We start from the raw sequence: 20,796 nt of genomic DNA, 5'->3' as shown, positions 1-20,796 counted from the left end.
CCATGGTCCATAAAACTACCAGCTAAACCCTTTAAAATGATCAGTGTCCCAATTTTGTATTATTATATATAATTATAAATTCAAAAAACAACTATATAAGTCTATATATAAGCTATAGGATTAAATAGAACGCCAAAAGAGTAACCATTTTATAGGGCGGAATTGATGTAATTAAAATGTCTTATATCCATGATCCATGATTTTTTTTTTCCAGGGACTGAGTTTGTCATTGTAGAGGACTCAAGTTGCCTGGATACCAATGCCATCATTCTTAAAGGCACCACTGTTCTCACATACAAACCTCGGCTGCTGGACAGGCCCTTTTCAGGAAGTCTTGCTGGCATAGAGGTAAAGCCTGTTGTGCGACATGTGTTTTTGTCAGACCTAATTATTAATTATTATTGTTGCAACACAAAGTTCCTGGTTAATGAAACTTTTTTCCCCTTTTATTGCATTCATTTCCAACACCACTTATACCATCTGGATCTCAACTGACCTCAGGCGAAAGTCAGACTAGATCCTAAACTGGTTGCCAGTCAGTTGTAGGGATAGACAGATAACAATTAGCACTCACAATCACACCGCTACTTAGCAGAGTCCAGGCGAATGAACCACTATAACAGGGGTGTCTAACTCCCTTTGTTCTGCGGGCCGAATACAGCTTAATTTGAGATCAAGCGGGCCGGACCAATAAACTCATTGCAAAATTACATAGAACTAACAATAAGCCCACTTTTTTCCTTTGTATTAGTCACTAATACTAATAATTAGTGCAAAGAATGAGTAAATTATCAAAATGTTTATTAAAAGAATTTTCCTGCACTATACCATCAGTGACGCTGAATAAAACCTACTGTACTTAGTTATACTTTTATCGGGCATCTGGAGCTTACAAAATTGTATACCAATCATGTAGCTGAAGAGACATGAATGCCTAAAGTTTCTCAGAATGCCTACTTTTACCATATTTCCAGATAATTGTTAATTTGTCTTAATTCTGACGCCTTTCTTCCCTATTAGGTGTTTTCGTGTCGTCTTGGCAGTGAGCAAGAGACAGCGCTGTCCATTATTGATCCAGTCAATATTCAGGTGGAGCTGTGTGGAAGCCCCACTTACCAAAGCAGCTCAGGTCTCCTAGATGCCTTTAGTGTGGACGATATTCCGCCGTTGCTTGAGGTCAGCCAAACTTATTTAATTCAGCAATATGTGCTGTACAATAATTGGTTTTCAACAAAAATAGCAGAAACATATGCCATCTAATGACATTTTTCAAAACATTGTCATTCGTTGTTTTTTGTTTAAATCTTGCACTCGAATTATAACCAACACTATAAAAAATCTTCTACATAAAAACTAAATTAAAAACAGGAATTTTAAGATGAATAAAAAAATGCTACTTTAATTTGAGAAAAGAAAAATGTAGAGTAAATAAAGCTATACTTGAATGAAAATCCTAAACAATTACAACCTTGTAGCATATCATTAAAAAAATGAACGTTTTGGGAATTTTATTATTTTCATAAAACATACATACTGTTAATTTACAGTTCCTCTATTATTGTAACATATCGTACTTCAAGTAATTAAATATTCTGACTGGTACGATTTTTACGATAATTTGGTGCTATGGTGATTCTGGTCTCTTCACCCATTATATTTAATTTTGGTTCTTCTTACAGATCCAGTTCCCCGTACTGGACATCCGACTATCTTACAATGACATTCAGCTCTTCTTGGCGATTGCAAAATCCATCCCTTCAGCAAATGCTCCACAAGCATCTGACCCTGTGCCTCTTGATACAACCAAAGACTCTCACAAGAAGAAAAATCTTGCCCTCATTGGTATGAAAAAAAGGTTTCAGTCCATGTTTTATTTCTCACAGTAAATAGCTCAAATAGAATTTTTTTTTTTTTTTTACATAGAAGGTCAGCTGATTCATTTGCAAGATCTTGGTTTCAAGAAAGAGGACTGTAAAAAGGCACTTATCCTTTGTAAAGGTAAGTGGGAAAGCGATATACAGTGTTCCCTCGATTATCGCGGTTATGGGGACCGGGACCACCCGTGATAGGTGAATTTCCGCGAAGTAGGGATGCCCTTTCAAAAAAGCTTAATTTGAATTTAATTTTAAAAAAATAATATTATTATTTTTTTTTTTTTAAATTATCCCCCTGTATACAGTACACCATATAGAATAGGGGTAGAGAGAGTGAAATTCATGTTATAACAAAAAAAAACTAAAATATGTTGTCTCATGTAATATTTGTATTTTTTTTTTTTCCAAAAAAAACCCCCAGAAAGCTCTGAATCCGCGATGGCTGAACCGCGAAGTAGCGAGGGAACACTGTATTTCCTACCTGGGTGGGCACCATTATCATGGAGCTCAAAACCATTTTCGATTTCCTAGGTCATCTGGATCAAGCTGCAATGTGGCTGCTGAAGAATGCAGAGAACATTGCAGGATGTTCCCAAGAACGTTCCAGAAAAGACTCTGGATCTTCCAGTCAGGCTTCTGCTTTGTCCGGGATAGAAGTAAAGGCAGAGAGCATCTGTATTTGTTTCATTGATGACTGTCTGGACTGTGACATACCCCTTGCTGAACTCACCTTCTCCAGTAAGTTTTGTCATACATTCAGAAAACATACATGTTACTTAAAAAATATATGCTCCCCGAAGGTTTAAGTGCAAATTGAGACTACGGACTGTATTGTTTTTTTTTTTTTATCGCAGGGCTGAATGTGTTGCAGCGTATTGGTTCTAGTCAGGAAGGAAATGCCAGCCTTAGTCTTTCAGGAGACTACTATAACAGAGAACTAGCAGGTAAGGCCATCGGCAAAACGAGTTGTGTTATTAGGTTTTGAACCTGTTTTTAATTCTGCTTGATCTTCAATAATTTCACACAAAATACAATTTGTAGCATTTTTAATATTGTTTTATAAGACAACATTCAACTTTGTCTCACAGTGCTATTTTCATATACTACCAAATATATTGAACTTGTATACTGTACTATTATACTGTACTATTATACTGTACTTTAACCTGTTTTACATCTTTTAATTTTTTTCTTGTTGTTTATAAACACTGTGAAAATTCTTCCTGTGATTCATCTTAACTTAATATTTTCAGTATACTTAAATTAAATTCTTAAGTTCTCTTACCTTTTAACTTTATTCTCCTGTCACTCTGGAGAGTCAAAATAGTCAAAAGTCCCATACTTGCGGCTTTAGTTAATATTAAGCGCACCAAGATCCGGTTAGCCATTTTTTTGTAGTGTATGCATGTTTTTGCAAATTTGGAGAGCTCATGTTTTCTGTGTGCCAGGCTGGGAGCCCTTTATAGAGCCCTGGCCATGCTTCCTGTCCTGGCAGAAGCAAGAAGCAAGCCGATTACATCCAGCCCGTCTCAAGATGAGTATTCGAGCCAAGCAGCGACTTGATGTCAATATCACATCTGTTCTCTTGGGTAAGTCCTTGTTCCATTCTGGGATTGGACTCCTACCATTGTCAGTGACAGCCAATGAGTTAATGTATTAATAAACTGAACTGCTGAATTTAGTTAAACATGCTATTTTTCTGTTATTTAATTACTACAGAGCAATACAACGTAACCAAGACCTCCTGGATTGCTGACTATTGTAACAAGGATGAACATAGTAGTCAATCTTCCCCCACCTTGTCCTGGATCGGCTCCTCAGTTGATCCGCCTAGCTTTGGACAGAGTGAGTTAGACATCGTAAAAAATGCTAGGATGGGTATACATGAAGTTCTTTGATATTTTTTTTTATATATTTAGGTGCTCCCCTGACTCACCTGAGAACTCGTAGCACAGCTAGCTTAAACAGCTTCGATCAGCAAACTGACTCAAAAGGTACATATTTTTAGTTAAAGTTGTTATTTCTTCATTATGCATATTTATTACTTATTTACTAACCACACTTTGTTGGCATCTTCAGACCCATCATTCGCACATACCATAACATAGTATTTCTGATGAAACTGCTCTTTTATTTAACAACAAGAGTTGTATTTCGGGCCATTTTGGAAATCAGTCTTGAAAATGATAACCTCAATTGCAATATGGAAACTCAAATTTTACAGTACAGTACCCACAACATGGATTGACATACAACCACATCGTTTTCCAACCGATTTTTGGTCCCGATCGTCAGTCGATGACTCCCTGTGTATGATTTTCATTTGGATATTAGAATTTGTGGTATATTAAGAACATTAAAACACTTTATCAACATATTCAACCAGTTTTAAATGTGTGCTGCCTGACACATGTTGCCCCCGAAATAAGGGAGCGACCTATATATACCGTATTTTTCTGATTATAAATCGCATTTTTTTTTCATAGTTTGACCGGTGGTGGATTTATAATCTGGTGCGATTTATGTGTGAAATGTGTGTGGTGTTTTTGGTGTTGGATTTTATCAAATAAATTCCCCCAAAAATGTGACTACTCCAGTGTGACTTATATATGTTTTTTCCTTCTTAATTATGCATTTTTGGATGGTCCTTCTTAAACTGTGGTGCGACTTACAGTCCAGAAAATACGGCACAAGTTCTTCTTTCATCCAGTACTACATTGATTAAACTGGCTAGTTCTATGTGAATATTATCCACATGCCTGTCAGTTAAATTGTTATCTTTTAAAATATATATATATATATATATTCTTAAACCAATTCATTGTTGTTTACAACAGGTGCTAAACTTTCCAAGAAGAGACAGCCATTTGTCCCATATGCATTACGCAACCATACAGGATGTACCATGTGTTTTGCTACTTTGACTACAACACCCACAAGGTTAGTGAAGGTATTTCCCTGATTTTCCAGGTTGGCAGAGTGGAATTTTGAAGTTCCCAAGAGCATCATTTTGATTAAAGTGCTTCAAATGTTGTTATATTTTCAGGGTAGCACTTTCGCACAGCAGTAGTGCAGATTCTATTGGAGACATCCACGGTCCAGGTAATGACGATAGCCACAATGTCAGTCAGTGGCGAGAAGTCTCTCCAGGGGAGGAGGTTCCTTTTGAGTTTGAGGGACGAGAGAAACTGCGACATAGGTACATTTTTTAACCATCTTTTTGACACTTAAGCTTCCTGATGGTGTTGTGGTTCACTCCCCTGACTTTGGTGCAGGCAGGCAGGCCTGGGCACGATTGCCACTAGTGGTGGTATGATTGTGAGTGCGAATGGTCATCTGTCTATATGTGTGCCCTATGGCTGACTGGGGACCAGTCTAGGGTGTAGTCTGCCTTTCGTCCGATGTCAGCTGGGATAAGCTTCAGCAACTCTTACAAGGATGCATGATATGGAAGATGAATGAATGAATATTTGCCACTTCACTGCAAAAATAAAGATTTCCGATAAGTTAATGGTAAATTAGATTTGAAGTAAGCACAACTCAAGTTTTCTTCAGTAACCAGTTTTAGCACATTGTCATCTTTCCAAGTTGACACTGTTGACTAACTAAAAAGAGATTTGTGCTACCTTGATTTATCGCATTATGGAGTAAAGCTTACATTTGAGTATGCAGAACATTATGTCAATCTACCAGTCAATTGCCTAGGTGCTATTAGTAGGTTGTATGGCAGTAAGGTTTGATCCATTTACTGAATAAGAGGAGTATAATTTAATTTAATATGGGACTTTCAAACAGGGCTATTGTGCGTCCAAGCACAATTACTACACGCTCACACCTTAGTTGAGGTCTCTCCACAGTAAACATGTGGGCATTATTATTGATTATACTGGGACACAATTTTTTTTTGTTTTAAGTCTGAAAAGTGTTTTCAACTAATTTTTGGAAATCCGAAATCAATCTCAGTTTTTCTCTGCTATGTCAAATTTTTAAACAATAGTGTGACATTTTTATTCAAAACAAAAAAAGAAAGAAAAACACTACCTAACATGTACTTGTTTTTTTTTAAAGTGTTAAATATAAAAGACGTGATGACTGTCTAATGTTTACAAAACACTATTATGTTTTTACCCTGTTATAGAATAGGGCTATATGTACCCATGTAGTAACAACTTATGTACTGGAAGTCTGTTTTTTAAAAAAAAAAAATAATTATGTGTGTGCGCATTTTGGATTGGATTGGATAACTATTCATCCCGTATTCGGGAAATTTCCTTGTGACAGTTTTATTTATTTCCCAATGCAGGCACACACATGAGTTGAAGCTGCATCAATTACTTGTACGAGTGTGTGGATGGGAGCAGGTGAAGCCTGTCTCTGTGGACAAAGTCGGGATTTTCTTCCGTTATGCCACTCCTGACAGAAATAATGCATCCAACATTGTAAGCAATCATGGCCTCAAAATCAAATGTCTTGTCCACTTTTTATAAATAATTACAAATAATGTGATTACCCACAGGTTGGCAGCCCTATCAGCAGGACTAACATAATTCATCCACATGTATATGTAAGTCATTAGAAAAAATTGTGGAGCTTTTACTCTGAAATTTGTATTTTTTGCTCAAATGGTATTGGCAAAACTGACTGTGAATTGTATAAACTTTTGTGGAAAATCTCTACTTTTACTCAGTTCTCTGCATTGCCTCCTGTAAGAGTGGTCTTCTCCATCACAATGGAGGGAAGTGCCAGGAAGGTTATAACTGTACGTTCAGCCCTGATTCTGAAGAATCGTCTTGATGTTCCCATGGAGATCAGACTTGACAGCCCATCTGCTCCGGACAGTACGTTACTGTACCGCATATACATTTACACTTGACAAAATATTGTTCCGCAACCTTACAAAAAGTTCTTACTTAATAATGATCACATTTTTACATGATACTTATTTCTTTGTTGCATAAAACTATCATGCAAATACAGAATAACTTACAGTATAGCATATAATGATTATGTAAATACAGTGATAATCAAGTGTGAAGGTTTATCATAGAAACTATTATATATATAAATATAAATATATAAAAAATTATATATATTTTATATATAAAAATGCGTTATCATGTAGCAGAGCTGCCAACTACTCTGGAATTTCAGGAATGCAACACAAACTCCGGGACTGCGGACAACCTTCCTAGACCCCGGAAATCCCCCAAAATTGTAACCTACATTTTTTTTAAGCAACCACTTCAGAAAAGTACCAAACTTCCAATTTAAATGCCTCGAGATAATCCTGAAATAGGGTTGACGGAGGTTGGCAGCTCTGAGTAACTTGAAACTAAAAAGAATGGCCACCAACTGAAGCATGAAATAGAACTTAATCAAGTTGTTTAAATGAGCCCTGTTTCCCGTAGTGTTCTCTTTCCAACATGATACTTTCAACATTTCAAAATGGTCATCACTATTTTACTTTCCTAGTCATAAAGTTAAGTTTTACGCCCTTATCACATTTTGACATCAGCTGTCTCGTTAAGTGATCGTCATCATTTTAAAAAGTGATAGCAGACTTTTTGAGAGCGCTGTGTGTCAGCAATGTGCTTCTCTACACATTACCGTATTTTTTGTACTTCATTCTTTCTCAACAGAACCGGTGGTATTGCCTCCTATTTTGCCGGGTCAGGCCTTGGCGGTTCCACTCCACTTGACGTCATGGCGACTCCAGGCCCGACCTAAAGGCCTGGGCGTATTTTTCTGCAAAGTTCCAATCCACTGGACCAGCGTGGAGCGGTCCGGAGAGATTAGCAGTAGCAAGAGGGACTGCCAGTCAGCAGACTTTGACGACAACATGAAGCGTAACTTTCGGTACATTCACCAATTTTCTCTTTTTTTTGTTCTTGCTCCACACTTCTTATTTATTCCTCTTGTAAAGGTTTTGTGTGGTCATAAAAAAAGAAAATTACCCAGACCAACGACCTGCCAAAAGGGTTTCCAGTACAAATCAGATTTACCGCCAGCCAGGACACACCATTTATCTGTTACCCACCATGGTGATAGTCAACCTTCTACCTTGTGATCTCAACTACTACGTCAAGGGATCAGCCATAAAAGGCTCACTGAAACCTGGAAAAGAAGCTGTGCTTCATGCTGTGGACACTTCACAGAACATGGAGCTAGGTCAGAGAGGACAAAAGTCAACTTCTTCTTCGGCTTCTTTTTGTTTGTTTTTTTTAAACCCTAATCCTGTTTGTATCCTAGGTGTCGTGGTAGAAAACTTCCCTGTGTGTAAAGAGCTTCTCATTCCTCCTGGAACTCAGAATTATGTAGTAAGAATGAGACTGTATGACACCAACAAGCGTCTTCTTTGCCTAACCATTCGCATCATCCTGCGGGCGCATGGAGCGTTGAAAATCTTGATTTCTGCCCCGTACTGGCTAATCAACAAAACAGGTTAAAACTTTGATTTATTAAAATTGTTCCATGGAAAAATGGAGGGTCATTTTTCTTCTCTTTCAGGCTTGCCTTTAATTTTCAGGCAAGACAATGGAAAAGTGGATGCAGCGGGTCAGTTTGATGAGCATGAATTAGCACGAAGCCTCAGTCCGTTGCTTTTCTGCTACACTGACAAAGAACAACCTGCTATGTGAGTTTGGATCACAACAATATCTTATTTGTAAAGTTTTTACAAACACACCTGGCCCAAATCAGGCCCGTCGCGTTATCTGGCGAGGCCCACGTAAGTAAAGTATGTGCATTGATTTCATGCTTCTGATTGAAATATAAATGATTTTTCTGTAGTTCTTGATCTGTAATTGAATGAGATTTAAAACGATAAAATCAAAAGAATATTTAGTGTTGCTTTTTATAAGCACAAAAATATTAATAAATGTTTTTTAAATGACTTTTACCCCATTTTTATGAAGAATATTGATTTAGATTAATGAAATTAAAATCTACAGTTTTTCCATTTTTATTAAGATGTAAATACACAGTTAAGTATTAATACAAATGGTATTTTTAGGCTTTTTGCTTTTTAAAATAAAACAAAGAAAAATATTTTTAAAAACTTGCTTTTAAGAGGCTAAAAGAGTATTTATACAATTTTTAAGTCAATAATGTCTCGATGACGCAATCATTCGACTATCAAAACAGTTGTCCATGATTCATTTGATAATCGTTTAGTTGTCAATTAGTCGACTCGAGTTGCTTGCTATAAATTCCCCCCCCCCCCCCCCCCAACGACTTTTGGCACCCCAAATCATAGATGGGTTTATGAATCCATAACATTTTTACAATAACGTAGTATATATTTTTTGTATCCAATTTCAATAATCTTTCTTGAATTCAGGTGTACTATGCGAGTTGGAAAGGGGATCCATCCAGATGGGGTTCCAGGCTGGTGTCAGGGATTCTCCCTGGATGGAGGTAGTGGAGTAAGAGCCGTTAAGGTCATCCAACAGGGTAACAGGCCTGGACTCATCTACAACATTGGTACGTTGCTGTCAACCAGATTGTATCCATTTGTAGCTCACTCCATTTCAATGTATCTTATAAACATCACCAATTCACTCTGTAGAGCTTGGAGAACATACTGTGGATGGATTGATTTTAACTGTCAATCACCGAGCAGTGTTTTGGAAATTACTTACAAAAAAGTCATATACAGTAATCCCTCGATTATCACGGTTAATGTAGACCAGACATGGCCGCGTAAACAATAAAAGGCGAAGTAGAGTCACACCCATTTTATTTATTTTTTTACTTCAATGCCGAGTCCTGGTAGCAAGCGGAGAACTGGAGTGGCTTCCGCTTGTGAGTTTCAGCGTGGATTTTCACATTTTTATGAAAAAAATCCCCCCCCCCAAAAAAAAAAAAACCTGCGGTGTAGTGAAAACGCAAACGTTCAAGCCGCGATATTCGAGGGATTACTGTATTTTAATATTTTGAGAGAGAAAAATGTAATATCTCAAGATTCAAATTGTAATATTACAAGAATATAGTTATTTTATGATGTATTTTTTAATCTAACGTGAACAAGTTGTTTGGTTTCATGGGCATCAACTAAGTTTTTTTTGCCCTAAATTCTGTATGACAAAAAAACTGTTATACGCGTAATATTAAGAGATTAAAGACATCTTGGGAGAAAAAAAAATCTAAAATTGATATAAAAATAAAATCGGTTAATTACTTATTTTTGTTGTTTGGGGTCCACGGACTTATGGGTGTGTAATAGGAGTGTGTAATAATTTTATATCGAATAATTTTTCAGTGTTTTTTTAATTCGTGTTGACATAACATTTTTGGGAATTACTTTAATTTATATATACACGTGACAGGGTTTTAAACAAGAAGGTTTCATGTGCCTTTTAATATTCTTTGTAATGCAAAAAGTGTACCGCAGCTCCAAAATGGTTGGGAAACGTTGCCATATAGATTGACCATAGATCACCCTTCCTTTGCCCACGTAGGCATCAGCGTGCGGAATGGAAAAGGACGCTACCGAGACACTCACATCGTAACGTTTGCCCCCCGCTACTTGCTGGACAACAGCTCCTCACACAAACTTGCATTCGCGCAAAGAGAGTTTGCTCGAGGAAAGGTGAGGAATTGTTCTTCAGGACTGATTTGACAGATTTTGGCCCATCTGACATTCCTTTTGGCTAATAAATGGATATGGATGGACACATTTGATTTATTCCTAGGGTACAATCAACCCAGAGGGTTACATCTCCACTCTGCCTGGCTCCAGTGTTGTCTTCCACTGGCCGCGAAATGACTACGACCAATTGTTGTGCGTGCGCTTAATGGACTTCCCGACATGCACATGGTCAGGAGGCTTTGAGGTCAACAAGCCCAAATCCTTCCACGTCAACATGAGGTGAAAAACATTTTTGTTCTTCCTAAATATTTTATAAAGTGCTCATGTGTTTGAGAGATTCTTTTTGGAATGACATTTGACAATCACCTTGGTGGTAAATTTACAGGTGATCTAGATTTGACATCATCTAAACTTTTGAATGGGTGTTTCTTCATTCAATGGTTTGCAAAAAAGTAACAAAGTCTTCATTGGTGTTGCATTTTAAAGGGACACCATGGGGAATTGCTTCTTCCTCCGGGCTGAGATTACCATCAAGGGAGCCACCTACCAGATCTCCTTCACTGACACGGACCAACTACCACCACCTTTCCGTATTCACAATATCTCGGAAGTAAGAGGCTCCTTTTTTATATTGCTTTTTGAATTTTTTAACCCAGGGATGTCAAACATACGGCCCGCGGGCCGGATCCGGCCCGTCTGGTGGTTTGGTACGGCCCCATGAAGAAAGATGCATTGTATAAAAAAAAAAAATGAATTTTCTTTAAATTTTGTAGTTCCTGTATTTTCCACGAGGGGTTTTAGTACATGCAGACAACATGAATTGACATTTATTTATGTTCTTATGTTATTCTCTTGTTCGTAATGTATCGTTCATAATGTAAAAGGAAAATTCTTTTCATAAACATTTTGATAATTTACTCATTCTTTGCACTAATTATTAGTATGAGTGACTAATACAAAGGAAAAAAAAGTTGGCTTATTGTTAGTTCTATGTAATTTTGCAATGAGTTTACTGGTCCGGCCCGCTTGATCTCAAATTAAGCTGTGTTCGGCCCGCAGACCAAAGGGAGTTTGACACCCCAGCTTTAACCTGTCTGACTATTGATTGACCAATTATCGGTTGAGACGATTATCGGAGCCAGTATTTGGACATTTGAAGTATATTGGTATCGGCTTTTTTTTTTTTTTTAATGCGACTGGCTGATAATGAAGAAATCAATTTAAAACTTGGTTATTTCGGCTCGGATGCAATCACGTCTCTCTCTTGTCTCTCCTGCCTCTTCTAGCCTAACATATACTTTCACAGCTGCTTGTTAAGTCGAGGGCTTTGAGGTCGTTCTGACTGCTATGCTTCAATTTGCTTTGTTGGGAATAAACGCACACACTAGCACCAACACAGTTTTAACCCCTTAAGCCTCTGTTGCCTTTCCTCTGTACAAATAATGTTGAAATGTACATTCAATAACATACATCAACATAAATTGCAATAATTCTCAATATACTTCTTAATAAATGTGTAGAATAGATAATTTTGTCTTGCTCGTTTCACATATAGACATAGTATATATATATTGCTTGTTTTAATGAAGTTCAGTGCTTGTATCATTATTATTATTATTATTTTTACACCTATTTTTATACATTTACTGCAACTAAATATCGGCTCCAAATATCAGTCTATCAATCTTCTCTAACTACTAATAAACTGTATCTGTCCTGTAAACCCCATATTGGTTGATTTCTAGGGCATCTCTTAAGTTTAGACATTTGAATCAGAGTCTGAGTTTTCTGGATATACCTACTAATTTAATTCTCTATTTTTTTTTACAAATTTCCTTAGGTCCCTGTTCAATTCTGGCAACACGGTGTGGTTGACATCAAACTCCACACTGAGGTCAAGGCAGACTCTGAACTGGACTACGCCTGTGATGAGCAAACATTACCTCCATACTTGACTTTAACTGTAAAGGGAGCAGGCTCATCAGAAGTCACAGCCGACATGAACTTCTTTAGAGAATACAACAAGCTCTACTATGAGAACTTCATCTATATCGCTGCCACGCACACCTTTTCACAGTACTTAATGACTTAATTTCGCTTTTTTTATTTTATTTCTTTTTTAAAAGACATAATTTGTCAATGTTTTTCTTGGGCGTAGGAGTGGTGGCAGAAGGCCGGTTGGCAAGAAGCATCTGGTAACTTGTGCTGAATTGGTTCTTGATGTGGACACAAAGACACAGAGGGTCATTTTGAAAAAGAAGGTATTGCTTGTGAATAATCATTTTCAGCGCAGAGTGACAATGGAATCATTTTTGGCAGGAGCCCGGGAAGCGTTCCCAGCTCTGGAGAATGACGGGTACTGGCATGATTTGTCATGAAGGTTCTTCGCCACCTCAAAGCAAGCCTGCGCAGCCACGACCAATGGACACCTCTTTGGTTTTGGACATTGCAGGACTTGCTGCCGTTAGTGACAACAGGTTAGCTCTATGTATTTTCAGCTACATTATTGTTAGGGATGTGATGATCATGAATTGAAATTGCGCAAAAGGATCACATTTTTTTTTAAATCGATTGTTTTCTATTTAAGTCCTAACTCATTGACAGCGCTAGACATCCGTGGCAGTGAAACACTGTTGGAATAATTGTGTTTAATGAATTATCATATGTATGCAGGGACATCTCTTAAAGTCGACTGACATCTTGTGTAATAAGCAGTGATTTTTTGCTATAATGTTAAGATAGCTTCATTCAAATTGGGCGGAAAAAAAAGACTTTAGATGTGCTTTTTCTCCCTCCTTCCCCTCAGCCAATCCTTAAAATCAGATGCCTCAGACTCATGTTAAAATGTTTTATCAGGAAACTGTACTTCATCAGAGAAGTTTTGCTGATGTGAGACCCAAATATTTCTATTTCTAACAGTTATGAGCCATTGATGTTAAGGAGACCAGACCCTCGTCGCAGCACCACCCAAACATGGCACTTCAGCTCATGCATGCTGACCTGTGGCCTTCCCCGGCTTGTAGTACAGGTTAGTGCTGTGCTAAAATTAGTACACTCTCAACTCCTTCCGTGAGGGGTCGCCACAGCAAATCCACTTTTTTTCCACTTCCCCCTGTCCTTTCCATAAACCTTCCCAACAAAAGCTAGTTTCATGTCCCCCTTCATTACATCGACGTATCTTCTCCAAGGTTGAATTCAAAGCAGTTCCACCCTCAACATTCTTATACTGACATAGTCCCTTTCTCTTCTCTGGACATGGTCAAACCATTGAAATCCTGTCTTGCTGACTTTTTTTTTTTCCAAAACATCTTAGATCTACTGTCCTTCTTATTGTCTCATTTCTAATCCTATACAACCTGGTCATTCCTAATGAGGACCTCAGGCTGGTGGTCACCAACTCCGGTCCTCGAGAGCATTTATCCAATGTGTTTCCATATCTCTCATACATGGTCACATAACCCCCCCCCCCTTTTTTTACATAAACTCGATTGATCAGTGCTTTGAAGAGATTGACTATACCTAATGTAGTAAATGACTTTCATGTGAAGATTTCACAAGTCATTTATTCATACTAACTATTATTTTATTTATATTTTCTCCACTATTAAACACCATAGAAATAAAATTCTGTGTTTTTTCAATATATTCATAAAGATACGTTCCATTGGGATCCACCAGACCAAGTTGTTGTCTGTCAATTTGAGATTTCTATGCCAACAAATTGAAAGAGTTAAACTAGTGAACCTGAAGTCAATGTTAGGCGCACTGTAGTTTTTGGCTGTCATATCTACACGTACATCCATTTGTTGACTTAAATGTGTGCCTTACAGGTAAAAGGTGGTATTGAAGGTCTATACGATGGTGCCGAGGTGGTGTTAGGGCCAGACTCGGGTCTGCTTGACCCCGGCCCCGTACAGCAGTTTATCAACCAGAAGATGAGGCCGGGTTCCGGTGTGTTGTCTGTTCAAGTACTTCCCGATGGTCCCACACGTGTTCTGCAGGTAAGAACCAGAAGTAGTGTAACAAAGTTAAAAGTTGTAGACATAGAATTATTTGTTGTTGTTGTTTGACCAAGTGCCGCAAGTGGTTAGCCCGTCGGCCTGACAGTTCTGGGGTCGAGGGTTCGATTCTGGGCCGGTCCTCACTTTGTGGAGTTTGCGTCTGTTTTGTCTTGCGTCGGTTTTCTCTGGGTACCTCAGTCTCCCCCCACATCCCCAAAAGATGCATGATAGGCTGGTTGAACACTCTAAATTGCCCATAGGTATGACTGAGCGTGAATGGTTGTCCGTCTCCCTGGGCCCTCTGATTGGCTGGCCACCCTTTTAGGATGTCCCCTGCCTATTTGGCCAGGATAGACTCCAGCGTCACCCGACCCTTGTGAAGATAAGCGGTTCGGAAAATGAATGAATGAATGTTGTTTCACACACATTTTCTTTTCTTTTAAAGATCAGTGATTTCAACCAAAGGAGAGTTGTCCACAAGTCACCAAGTGCAGAGCCGGACATGAACAGAGAGGATATGAAAAAGAAAGAACCTGAACAGGAGCTTGAGGTACAGTCAATGACACACACACAACATACCCCTAAAAAACATGATAGCAAGTTTAAACCTCCCTTGAAGTCGTTGGGCTCCCTATCCATTTTAACTGAAAGATGTTGTCAGCGAATGAAGCTATGAATGGATTGGGCATCCGTCGCCATCAATGGCAGTTGAAATTTTTCAAATATTGCGAGAGTGTCAAACTCATTTCTGACACGGGGCATATCAGAGTTATGGTTTAATTCAGAAGGCCTTTGTTTGCTAACTACAGCTGCCACCCTTAATCGACTAATCGACAACGTATCGATTTTTCAAATGAAATGCTGGCATTAAAGCAATTTTGAATGATTAAACTACAGCCCCTTGTTCTTACTAGGTGTTAGTGAACCTGGAGGAAGGCATCGGTGTGTCTCTGGTCAACAAAACTCCCGAAGAGCTTGTGTTCGCCACACTGTCGGGTATCGATGTACACTTTACACGCACGGCAGTAAATGAGGTGTTAGAACTGAGCATTAACAACATTCAGGTGAGATGCATATCACTCGGCTGGAGCTGCTTCATGATACTAAATAGCTCACTATTCTTCTGATTAGGTGGACAATCAGCTACTAGGCACCACACAACCAGTGATGCTGTCTGTGACGCCAAGTTTAGGTGATGGCATTTCGATCGACAGTGGTCCAGCGTTGCAGGTGAACTCTGTTAAAGTTCCCAGCAGCCTCATGCTTACTGATATCTTCAAGGTCAGTATGAGACATTGGCATGTCTGTTGTTACATACTTAAGTGTGCCAAAAGGGGGATCTTGGGCTGATATATGGGTGATGTATCTGCAGCATCTGATGGTAACAGCCGGGCGCTTCACAGTTATCATCGAAGAGAAGCTGTTGCTCAAATTACTCAGCTTTTTTGGTTATGGGCAAACAGAAGCAGGTAAGATTCTGACATTCTTTTTCATAAACAAATCATGTTCATGTTGAACAAATTGCTTGCTCAGATGAAGAAGCCATTAGTCATTTTTTTTTCTTTTACCTGGACAGTTAACACAGAGCACTAAATTGCAACATTCATTTCATGATTCCAATAGGATTTGACATAAGAGCATCATGGGAAGTGTCTTTCTGGTCGCAACTCCCTCGTGTAATGTCTCTACGAGCACTGTGCGGAGTGTTGCATTTTTTCAGTGTTTATTTTTCCCGTTAAAAAGTCAAAGTCAGGGTCGAGGTGGGGCCAATAGAGCCAATCCGGGAGAAGAAAGGTATAAAAATGTAAAACTAAATTCAAATTAAGTTTAGTGCAAGGCTAGATTAAACTTATTTTTGAGTGTCTGTATTGTAAAGCAAGTTCATTTAAATTAGTTTATGTTAAGTTACAAGCACGTTGCCGTGCGAAAATATGTTAGGTTAAAGATTCATTGACTATCAAAATCATTGTCCATGAATTTGAAAAGTCGATTAGTTTTCCATTGATTGTAAGAGAGCCCTATTATCATTTCATAGCGTTATCCGTGTAATTTACATAGAACTAGAGAAATTGGATGAAAACCTGCACGAGAGGCCCAATCAGGATGCAGGACCTCCAAAACGCTACTACTTTGAGAACCTGAAAATTAGCCTGCCTCAGATCAAGCTCAGCGTCCTAACTTCACATAAGCTACCTGCTGACCTGAAGGTATTTTTTTTTCTTTTCTTAACTTCTTAATTCTCTGCTCCTGCTCATTGGAATATTTTTGCCACCCAAGATGCAGAGAGCTAACAGAATATAATTTTCTTTCCAACTACAGGTTTTGAAAGGTACTTTGGGATTTCCTCTGGTACGCTTTGAGGATGCTGTTGTCAACATGTACCCTTTTACCCGTGTGCACCCTTATGAGACCCAGGAGATTATTATCAATGACATCTTTAAGCATTTCAGAGAGGTAGGAAGGAGTTGTACTTTTGTCTATTAGTTGCTAATATAGTGTACATTTTTTGTTTTTCTCCAAAGGAGCTGATTAGCCAGGCAGCTCAAATTCTGGGCTCTGTGGACTTCCTGGGAAACCCAATCGGACTACTCAATGATGTATCTGAAGGTGTTTCAGAGCTTATCAAGTACGGCAACGTGGGCGGACTCATTCGAAATGTGACACATGGAGTGTCCAATTCGGCTGCCAAGGTACATCACATTCACTCAGCCCTTGAGTTTTAAAGATTTAGATCACTTTGGTGTCAGGCAGGGGTGGCCAAGTCTGGTCCTCGATAGCCCCTATCCAGTCTGTCTCCCCCCTCCACCACAGCTGAATCAAATGATCAACTCATCAGTAAGCCGGCTAGAAGCTTCATACTGATCCCGATGATTTGATTCAGGTGTGTTGGTGGAGGGAGACAGGGAAAACAGACTAGATAGGGTCTCAAGGACTGGACTCAGCCACCTGTATTCTAAAGAAAACAAAATATTCTGGGGACTTGTAATAGAAGACCAAAATGCCTCAATCAGTTTGCAGGAACTTTATCTGATGGGCTGGGCAAAACCATGGACAATCGACATCAGACGGAGAGAGAGTACATCAGATACCATGGAGCAACCAGTGGCGAGCACCTGGTCGCAGGCATCCATGGACTGGCTCATGGTATACTACCTGCAATCATTTACCTTACTTTGATATTAGCAATAGTATTGTCTGAATACAGCATTAAAAAAACTAGTAAATACAATGGGCCCTCCACTTATAAAACTTTGTTCCAAAAGTGTTTTTTAGTGGGTTTTTTTTCGTATCTTGGTCCCAAAACTTTCCCAACCTGATTATTTTGTATGTAGAACCATTTGTAATAGAGATATCACTATAATAACAGTTGAATTTAAAATGACAGCTAAAGGTTAGTTATAACACCATAGATAGTAAATATAGAAAATGTATTGAAAATATGTATTTAAACGTTCAAATTATATTTATAATCAATCATATCTTTTTTTACTTTGCTGAAATAAGCGCCACTCAGAAAAGGCATCTCGGTGTGCTCATATGCTTGTCCAGGTATTATCGGTGGAATGACGAGTATCATAACTTCAACCGTGGAGGGTGTCAAGACTGAAGGTGGAGTCAGTGGCTTTTTCTCTGGCCTGGGAAAAGGTCTTGTCGGCACTGTGACCAAACCAGTGGCTGGAGCTCTGGACTTTGCTTCTGAAACAGCGCAAACGGTGCGGGACATGGCGAGTCTAAGCAACCACAGGTGGGTGAACTACGTCAAGAGAACTACTGATGATCATATCGTGTAACTTTGCTCTTCTCGTGTTGTGCAGGCTAAGTGTTCTGCGTGTCAGGAAACCTCGCTGCTCCAAAGGACCTCAAGGTCTTCTACCTCGCTACTCAGCTCTGCAAGCTGATGGCCAGGAGCAGCTTTTCCATCTTACAGACAACATTCTGTCTGAGTTGTAAGACTGTCCTTATTGAGCATGTACGGACGGTGGCTGTAACATGTCTCGTCACGCGCATTTTCTTCTGACTGCAGCTTCATCGCAGTAGAGCCTATCGACAGCTACAGTGTGCTCATTTCCTCGAAAGTGGTCTACTTCCTCAAGCCTGGAGAGCACGTCGATCGGGAGGCCATTTTCCTAGAGATCAAGTATGACGACCTCTACCACAGTCTGGTGTCAAAGGATCATGGGAAGGTCTATGTGCAGCTCACTAAAAAGGCTGAAACTACCAGTAGTGGTGTTGCCATGCCTGGACCATCCCATCAGAAGCCCATGGTATGATTTTTACACTCTGAAATCACTAGTGGAATTTGTATTACCATATTGGCCCGGATATAAGACGACCCTGATTATACGACGAGACCCCCCTCTTTTTCAAGACTCGAGTTTGAAAAAGACTTTTTGAAAACCAGATTCAATTTTTACACAGAAAATAATAACAATACATCTGAAACAAGTGGTTATAACAATATAATTGAGAGAAAAAGGCATGTTATTTTGCCTCATTCAAATCATGCAAAATTTGTCTATCACATCTTAATAACTGAACAATCAAATATGTAAACTAAAGTGCAATCACATTTGTAAATGAATGGCTTCTGGTTTTGAAATGTAAATTAACCAATCGACTGTGATAAAACAACAAAATTGCAATAACTGCATTAACCATCAAAGTGAAGTCTAACTGTAACTGGGGAGTTAAGTTCAACATTCGCTATCTGGCTCCATCCAGCATTGCGAATGGGTCTAACGTCTAGACCCCGACTGTAAGACGACCCCCACTTTTTTAATTTTATTTCAATGCAAAAAACACCATCTTATATTCAGGCCGATAAGGTATTCACCCCTGTACAGAAGGTGAAGGTCACGTATGCTTCAATGTGTCTATTCCTAAGAAAAAGCTAACATTAGTATGAATTTGCAACCCTGCAGTTCTTTAATGAAAAATGACATATTGGCTGACATTAGTCATTAGTTGCTTTCTGATGACATTGGGGTATTCCAGGGTCGCTTCATGCGATGGCCAAATCAATGTTAATGAAAATAATAACATTTCATCAGTAAATCAAGACTAGGGCTGATCACCTGGTCAAAAATTGGGCAGAATAAGAACTTTTTGGATTTTCTAAAATAGGATCCGAGTCGGCTGGCGAAGGTGATAGGATTTTAGCGTATTTATTTCTAAGTATTAAGGTATTGTCTGCCATTGTTCAATATGTCCAATTCATGTTTTTAATTGCATTTTAAACATATTTCTACTTAATCCACAGGTCCACGTAAAGAGTGAAACTCTGGCTCTCAAAATTTCCCAAGAGATCAACTATGCTAAGAGTCTTTATTACGAACAACAACTCATGCTACCTGCCAGCAACAATGAGGACTGCTTATTGCTCGAATCATGATCAAATACGGGTGAATTAGGATCATGTTTAACCAACCTAGGAGAAAGAAAAGGGGCATGTTTATACAATCACAAGATTTTTCAAGCACTTGCTCTAATATTAGACAGAGCACATCAAAGTTTTAATTTCAACTCGTTTTCAGCTATGTATGTATTTGTTACTCTAACTGTTTATATCAACAGATGTACATTTCCTGGAGGTCTTCCATGGTGTTTGTGAATAGGAACAAATGTAAATTTAAGATTATGGAAATAGATGTGAAGCATAACAAGCCTGGGACTGTTTTTCCTTAAGTTTTTTTTTTTAGAATATTTTGCGAGAGAGAAGTAATTGCACTGACATATTTGAGATTGTGATATATTTCACACTACTTACTTTGGAGCTGCCTTCCCCTGTTTTTTTTTTGGAGATGGAAAACTATAAACTGCCAGTTTTGACATTTCAGTAGCTTCACCATTTGTTGTGAAATCATGACTTCCCATGAGGCAAGCATCAGATTTGCAGCAGTTTTTTTTTTCAAAAGTCATTGAAGTGTCTGTACTTTTGGTTTGAGTTGAGGAGGAATGATTTATTGGCCTATACATGAAGGTTTTGTAAATTTATTTCACATGTATAAATGAAAATAAAGGCCCCTGATTTGCCTTTGCTTTAATTCATTACTGTTTTATAGTCATGAATTGCTAATAGGAAATAAAGTTATCTGAATGGTATCTAGTTAATAGCTGTTTAAGGTGAGGTGAAAATTTTAAGCTCCCATTTCAGAAGCATCAAGAGATGCTCATCTTTTCCACGTAATTATGGAAAGCAAATAAGTCTACTCATTTACTGCCATTGACTGATAGACGTCCGATCCATTTGAGTTGTGATGGTGCTTGCTTCTTTGTTTTTTTTTTGTTCTGTTAGTTTTATAATTCGTTAAGAAGTTTAAGAGATTTTAGT

At 38.5% G+C, this 20,796-nt stretch overlaps 1 protein-coding gene across 4 annotated transcripts in view; it reads left to right on the top strand.

The window, feature by feature from the left end:
* The window catches only part of vps13d (vacuolar protein sorting 13 homolog D), a 39,517-nt gene extending 19,019 nt beyond the window's left edge, over window positions 1-20,498 (top strand). For 3 of the 4 annotated variants that reach the window (XM_077714777.1, XM_077714769.1, XM_077714753.1), the window contains exons 32-70: window positions 215-348; window positions 1,021-1,176; window positions 1,680-1,842; window positions 1,924-1,998; window positions 2,406-2,612; window positions 2,729-2,818; window positions 3,323-3,463; window positions 3,594-3,719; window positions 3,794-3,868; window positions 4,712-4,814; window positions 4,921-5,073; window positions 6,178-6,313; window positions 6,391-6,438; window positions 6,562-6,712; window positions 7,514-7,730; window positions 7,798-8,042; window positions 8,124-8,315; window positions 8,382-8,508; window positions 9,214-9,356; window positions 10,334-10,464; window positions 10,568-10,743; window positions 10,951-11,074; window positions 12,305-12,540; window positions 12,623-12,725; window positions 12,784-12,941; window positions 13,384-13,492; window positions 14,295-14,465; window positions 14,911-15,015; window positions 15,380-15,529; window positions 15,597-15,746; window positions 15,838-15,934; window positions 16,524-16,672; window positions 16,785-16,919; window positions 16,988-17,155; window positions 17,477-17,609; window positions 18,015-18,210; window positions 18,281-18,412; window positions 18,490-18,730; window positions 19,726-20,498. In XM_077714777.1, coding sequence (XP_077570903.1) covers window positions 215-348; window positions 1,021-1,176; window positions 1,680-1,842; window positions 1,924-1,998; window positions 2,406-2,612; window positions 2,729-2,818; window positions 3,323-3,463; window positions 3,594-3,719; window positions 3,794-3,868; window positions 4,712-4,814; window positions 4,921-5,073; window positions 6,178-6,313; window positions 6,391-6,438; window positions 6,562-6,712; window positions 7,514-7,730; window positions 7,798-8,042; window positions 8,124-8,315; window positions 8,382-8,508; window positions 9,214-9,356; window positions 10,334-10,464; window positions 10,568-10,743; window positions 10,951-11,074; window positions 12,305-12,540; window positions 12,623-12,725; window positions 12,784-12,941; window positions 13,384-13,492; window positions 14,295-14,465; window positions 14,911-15,015; window positions 15,380-15,529; window positions 15,597-15,746; window positions 15,838-15,934; window positions 16,524-16,672; window positions 16,785-16,919; window positions 16,988-17,155; window positions 17,477-17,609; window positions 18,015-18,210; window positions 18,281-18,412; window positions 18,490-18,730; window positions 19,726-19,857 — 5,678 coding nt within the window. In that variant the 3' untranslated portion in view covers window positions 19,858-20,498. The remainder of the gene's footprint in view (window positions 1-214; window positions 349-1,020; window positions 1,177-1,679; window positions 1,843-1,923; window positions 1,999-2,405; window positions 2,613-2,728; window positions 2,819-3,322; window positions 3,464-3,593; window positions 3,720-3,793; window positions 3,869-4,711; window positions 4,815-4,920; window positions 5,074-6,177; window positions 6,314-6,390; window positions 6,439-6,561; window positions 6,713-7,513; window positions 7,731-7,797; window positions 8,043-8,123; window positions 8,316-8,381; window positions 8,509-9,213; window positions 9,357-10,333; window positions 10,465-10,567; window positions 10,744-10,950; window positions 11,075-12,304; window positions 12,541-12,622; window positions 12,726-12,783; window positions 12,942-13,383; window positions 13,493-14,294; window positions 14,466-14,910; window positions 15,016-15,379; window positions 15,530-15,596; window positions 15,747-15,837; window positions 15,935-16,523; window positions 16,673-16,784; window positions 16,920-16,987; window positions 17,156-17,476; window positions 17,610-18,014; window positions 18,211-18,280; window positions 18,413-18,489; window positions 18,731-19,725) is intronic. The other variant, XM_077714761.1, reaches the window with a different exon arrangement.
* The last annotated feature ends 298 nt before the right edge of the window (window positions 20,499-20,796 follow it).

This window comes from Stigmatopora nigra, chromosome 1 (assembly GCF_051989575.1).
Source record: "Stigmatopora nigra isolate UIUO_SnigA chromosome 1, RoL_Snig_1.1, whole genome shotgun sequence".
Lineage (NCBI taxonomy): Eukaryota > Metazoa > Chordata > Actinopteri > Syngnathiformes > Syngnathidae > Stigmatopora > Stigmatopora nigra.
This window is presented reverse-complemented; position numbering and strand designations above follow the sequence as displayed.